This window comes from Asparagus officinalis, chromosome 8 (genome assembly GCF_001876935.1).
Source record: "Asparagus officinalis chromosome 8, Aspof.V1, whole genome shotgun sequence".
Lineage (NCBI taxonomy): Eukaryota > Viridiplantae > Streptophyta > Magnoliopsida > Asparagales > Asparagaceae > Asparagus > Asparagus officinalis.
The window spans coordinates 103,133,848-103,140,089 of record NC_033801.1 but is presented as its reverse complement, the minus strand read 5'-3'; the positions used below and the strand labels follow the sequence as shown (position 1 = coordinate 103,140,089).

At 33.1% G+C, this 6,242-nt stretch overlaps 1 protein-coding gene across 1 annotated transcript; it reads left to right on the top strand.

Annotated features, from left to right (window-relative positions):
• LOC109821629 (protein FAR1-RELATED SEQUENCE 5-like) lies at positions 3,037-5,652 on the top strand. Its single transcript, XM_020387806.1, has 5 exons — positions 3,037-3,344; positions 3,434-3,692; positions 3,771-4,322; positions 4,501-5,013; positions 5,608-5,652. Exons 1-5 carry the CDS (start codon positions 3,037-3,039, stop codon positions 5,650-5,652), a joined length of 1,677 nt encoding a protein of 558 aa, XP_020243395.1.

Sequence of the window (6,242 nt, the reverse complement as noted above, 5' to 3'; positions counted from 1 at the left end):
TTTTTCCAAATAATTTCAAATTGTAAGCTTTCATATATCCAAGACTGGTCTCTATTTGAAAATACACTTGCACTAGTACATAAATATGATCTCAAGAACTAATATTCAACCCTAATCTAGTTAGGTGGAAAATATACTTGTACATATATATGATCTAAAGAACTAATATTCAACCCGAATCCTGTTAGGTGGTCATGTGCCATCTAGTGAACTAAGATTCAACCCTAATCTAGTTAGGTGATCATATGTCATCTAGTAATTAGATGATTATGTGATGTAGATGGTTGTAAATGATAAATGTTTATATATAGGTGAAACATTTATTACTTATAGTTATTATGGGGAAAATATCTACCTTCGTCTTCCACCATAATTCAAAATTAATGCTGCGTTCCCACTGACTTTATTTTGCTACCTTCAATGTAGGAAGTCGATCAGGATGCTGACATCCTTTTGATAAAGTAAAACTCTAGCAAGCTTAAAAACTTAACAGTATTCTTCTCCGGGCTAAATTCCCTTTTTTTTAAAGACTGTGCGCAGAATTCTAGATATGTAGCATGCATGCCGTGTGTGTTATATATATATATATATATATATATATATATATATATATATATATATATATATATATATATATATATATATATATATATATATATATATATAATATAGACGAGAAGAGACGGAGAGAAGAGAGAGAGAGAGAGAGAGAGAGTAAAAGCTTGTTCACTTAAGTGCGACAAGATGCCTTGCTTGTCCACCAAACTTTATATCCACTCATTTAACATAATAAAAAGTCACTGATATCAATGCGCAAGGATCCCTATGGAAATATCCAAGGGTGTTTTAAAAAAGTTATTGCGTGGATTTCCACTTAAGTGGCACTACAAGGTTTCTGGTCTATATTATATATATATATATATAGAGCAAGACTCCTATCAACTTAAGTGGATAGGGAATAGTTGTCCACCAAACTTTTTAGCCACTCATTTATTAATATAAAAAGTCTCTTCATATCATGCAAGGATCCCTAGGCAAGATCCATGGATAAAAAGTTTGGTGGACAACTATTTCCTATCCACTTAAGTTGACACAAGTTTTCACCTATATATATATATATATATATATATATGGAGAGGTTCAAATAAAAACCTTACTATCCTAAAAACTAAAAACCAATCCTCTCCATTGGATCTGGATTCATCCAATGGCTGAGATTAAATCTGCATAAGGATAATCAGGTAAAATAAACAGCCCCTAAAGAGAGGTAATTAATGATTGTCTACTGAGTTCTCCATTTGCTCATGCAATCTCACGGATCAGGCAACCCAACAGTCACGAACAGCAGTCCTCTCACTCCACAACCAGCATCTTTCGTTCATTGGCCTTCAGCTCTTTCTCCACAACGAGCTTCATCGTCCTTCAGGTTTCTCGTTCATCTATCCTTCAGCTCTCTCGTTCATCTGTCCTTCAACGTATTTGAGCTCTCTCGTTCATCGTCAATTATCTGGCCATTCTTAAACATTTTATGAAGATTTAAATGGAGAGCTTGAATTCAGGTGAGCAGGTTCATGCTTGTTTTCATTGTAATCGATCCAGATTCAGTATTTCAATACTTAGTCATATGACTTATTATATAGGATTTTACATTCTTAAATACTTTTTGGAGATTTAAATGGAGAGCTTGAATTCAATTGAACACGTTCTATTTGTTAATCTAGATTCACTGCATTGAATCGAGATTCATTGTTATAGAATGCAGTGATTTTCATAATTTATTCATTTGTTTATTGTAGTGAATCTGGATTCAATGCAGTGAATCGAGATTCACTCCAGATTAATTAGCAATAACATGCATTCAATGCAGTGAATCAAGATTCACTCCAGTTAATCAAGATTCACTCAATTGAATCGAAATTCACTCTAGTGAATCTAGATTCATTGTAATGGATCCAGATTCAGTATATCAAAACTTAGTCATATGACTTATTATCTACGAGTTTACATTCATAAACATTTTATGTAAATTTAGTTGGAGAGCTTGAATTCAGTTGAACACGTTCTAGTTGTTAGATTATGCAGTGATTTTCATAATGTATTCACATGTTTAATATAGTGAATCTGGATTCAATGCATTGAATCCAGATTCACTACAGTAAACATGTGAATACATTATGAAAATCACTGAATACTCTAACAACTAGAACGTGTTCAACTGAATTCACATCTTTACTGTAGTGAATCTGGATTCAATGCAGTGAATCGAGATTCACTCAAGTAAAACCAGATCAATTGTAATGAATCCAGATTCAATATATCAAAACATAGCCATATGATTTATGTTTTATTAACCAGATCAATTGTAATGAATCCAGATTCAATATATCAAAACATAGCCATATGATTTATGTTTTATTTTCAGTTGTAGGCAGCAATGAACAAATAAATTTATGTTTTATTTTCAGTTGTAGGCAGCAATGAACAAATAAAGGAACCACATGTTATAAATGTATCGGGCAGTGATTTTGGGGAAGATGGAATGGACGAAGTTAGCTCGATTCCTTTTTAATCACCAGGTGGTGGTATGTATTGGAAACCTCGGGTTGAAGCTGAATTTAAACCTTATATAAACCAAAGCTTCCGATCACTAGAGGATGGTATAGAGTTTTACCGAGATTATGGACGTAAAAGTGGGTTTGAGATCAGACATCATACAGAGAAGAAACATGAGGACAGTACAGTTCTCCTTAAACACATTGTTTGCAGTAGAGCTGGTAGCAATGAATCAAAATGGATGTTGATTATGAGGATTTCAGTAGCAGTTCGAAAAAGAGAAGGAGAACTGTATCTAGTAGATGTGGTTGTAAAGCTAAAGTCGTTTTTAAGTTTGATGGTTTGAAAGGATATAATGTTCTCTCCTTTGTTGAAGAGCATTCTCATTTTTTGGTCTCCGGTAGTGGGAAATAATTTTTGAAGTCAAATAGAGTTTTCGGTCTCGCACATAAGAAACTTGTATTTGATGGAGCAAAAGCCAACATGGGGCCTAACAAAACATATAACTTTGCTAAGGAGTTGTGTGGAAGTTATTCTAATATTGGTGCAACGTGTACCGAGTTTAAAAATTGGAGTAGGGATGTGAAGCTTTATATTGGTGATCGAGATGCTCAAATGATCATCGAGAAGTTCACGGATAAGAAGGAGATGAGTGATGGATTTTTCTATGATTATGCAGTCGATGAAGGGGGTCGATTAACTCGCATCTTTTGGGCAGATGTTATTGGACGAAGAAATTACGATGTATTTGGAGATGTGATATCATTTGACTCTACATATTCCACAAACAAGTAAGATTTTATAGCTAATCTCTTACGATTTTTAATATTATAATTATATGTAATAGTGAATCTTATATTTTTTGTATGTGATACAATAGGTACAACATGAAGTTTGTTCCATTTACTGGTCTCGACAATTATAAGAAGTGTGTTGTATTTGCAGCAGGATTGATAGCTAAAGAGGACATTGATAACTATATCTGGATTTTTGAGGTATTCATGAAATGCATGATTCGCGAGCCAAAGTGTATTGTTACAGATCAGTGCCCTGCCATGAAGCAAGCTATACCAACCGTCTTTACAGAAGCACGTCACCGTTTGTGCATGTGGCACATCATGAAGAAATTTAACCAAAAGGTAATGAATCCCACATATAAATATAATGAATCCTCATTAGATAAATACTGAATCTTTCGTTATATATTTATATTGTAGTTGGCAAAATGCATTTCGAAGATGGATGATTTCAAGAGGAAGATCAATGCACTGATTTGGAGTGTAGATATAGATCCAGCAACATTTGAAGTAGGTTGGAAAGATGTTATGAAAGAATATAAGCTTGAAAGTAATGAATGGTTGTGTGAACTGTATAACATTCGGGAGTCATGGATTCCAGCCTATTATGCTGATGATCCAATGGCTGGTTTATTGCGTACTACATCAATATCAGAGAGTGAGAACAGTTTCTTTGACAAATTCAACCGTAGATCTGACACATTGATAGAATTTTATCTCCGATACGAGAGTGCTATGGAGAAGCAAAGGCATACAAATGCAAGATTAAACTATGAAGGAACAAAGTCGATGCCAAGAATGGACACATTGGAGAGGGATGCAGCAGAGTTGTACACTCGAACAATGTTTTATGAAGTACAGAAAGAGATTATGTCATCCTGTTATGATATGAGCATCAACAGTATATCAGAAGAAGATGGTGTGAAGATTTTTTCCTTAAAAGACAAAAAGAGACATGGAAAAATATTTGAGGTAAAACTTAATAATGGAGATTGAAACAATAAAAATTGAACCTAGATTCAATGCAGTGAATCGCGATTCAGTAGTAGTGAATCGCGATTCACACCACTGAATCGAGATTCAGTGACCATTTCATTCGCTTGTCATTTTTTTTATTCGGTGCTAATATACATTGTTTTTTGAATTTTAGGTGAAACATGCTTATTTGAACAATGACGTGCAATGTACGTGTAGGCTGTTTGAGAAAATGGGTATAGTATGTACACATGGTTTTTTTACACTGAACCAAGCTGATGTAACAAAAATACCAAGACATCTTGTTGTGAACCGATGGACAAAAGGTGCTGAGATGAGGCATTCATTGCAGTTCAAGGAAATATCAGAACAGTGCAATGCAATTGAAGTTACAAATCGCAAGTTGAATGACATATGGTATGATTTCCAATCCTGTGTGAGTTTGACAGGTTTAGATGGTGAGAGACTTAACTACCTGGAAGGGAAGTTGAAGGAGTTGAAGCACAGTTTGCGTGAATCTAGTTGGAAATCTGACACACAGAACAAAAATGATGTAATGAAGTTTTTTGTTGGCTCAAAAATACCAGCAGAAGTTATCGTTAAACCTCCCATTGAAGGTAGAAACAAGGGGTGTGGACGGAGAATTGTTGGTGATGATGAGAAATCAATTAGTCAACGAAAGAAGAAGGTTCCAAGGCTGTGTAATATGTGCAAAAAAATCGATTTCCATGACGCACGGACATGCCCATTAAAGAAAATAATACAGCAGAGTGATGTTTAATTTAGTTGTCATATTTCATTTCAAAATCATGTTTAGAAATATATTTCTTATTAAAAATTGCTGAGTTGTGTAATTCTTAACTACGTATATTTACTAGATTATTAATTACATGGTTACGTTGTGTCATGTTAGTATATTGAATTGAGATCTACTCATATAGCATGTGAATTCTATTATTATTAGTTGTATTATTTCAAAAGGAATGATAAAGTAGTTGTATGCAGTCGTCAGTTTAAATTTTATTCGCTTTAAGTGATTCTGGACTAACTATATTGAATCTGGATTCATTGTAGATCTAGATTCACTGTTATTGAATCTCCAACAATCAAATTATTTGATTGTTTCGGTTTAAGTTATTCTGGATTAACTATAATGAATATAAATTTATTTTAGTGAATCTGGATTCACTGAACTGAATATGGATTCACTATAGTGAATCTATTTTCAATTAAATAAATTACTGAATCACTTAAGATAATATTGACTTACTGAATTTTTCAGTGTAGTGAATTGAGATTCACTGCATTGAATCTAGATTCAGTATAGTGAATCTAGTTTCAATCAAATAAATTAGTAATAACTTAAGATAATATTAAAACAGTGATTCCAGATTAAATACATACAATCCACAATAAGTATGATTAATTTATTTTATGTTACATAAAACCTTGAATTAAAAATCAATTTCTCTGCTTAAATCGAAATTCTTCCAATTGCATTGAATACCTTCACAGTATTTTCATATATCCAAACTATTCACAAATCTAGATATAAAATTATGACAAAGCTATTCTTATAAAGTATATTTACATAGAAAAGCAGTTCAACACAAACTGGAGTATTCTATAACATTAAGTGACAATGTACTCAATAACAGTAAACTTCAACATTGTAAATTATGGTGATTACAGAATATCATTTTCTTTGAGATCTTGTGGTCTTCCTTGTCTCTTTTTTGACATTGGCAGTTTCAGCATGGTGCTGTTGGGCTTTGCTGATGACTTCTTTGGCCAATTCATTTGTTGGTTCAGTAAGAATTTGGCAATAATATATAGACCTCAGTCTATGTAGCTGATTTTTTAATCGCTCCTGTCGATATGAACAAAAGTTCAGTTCAAGATTCAGTAGCTATATTC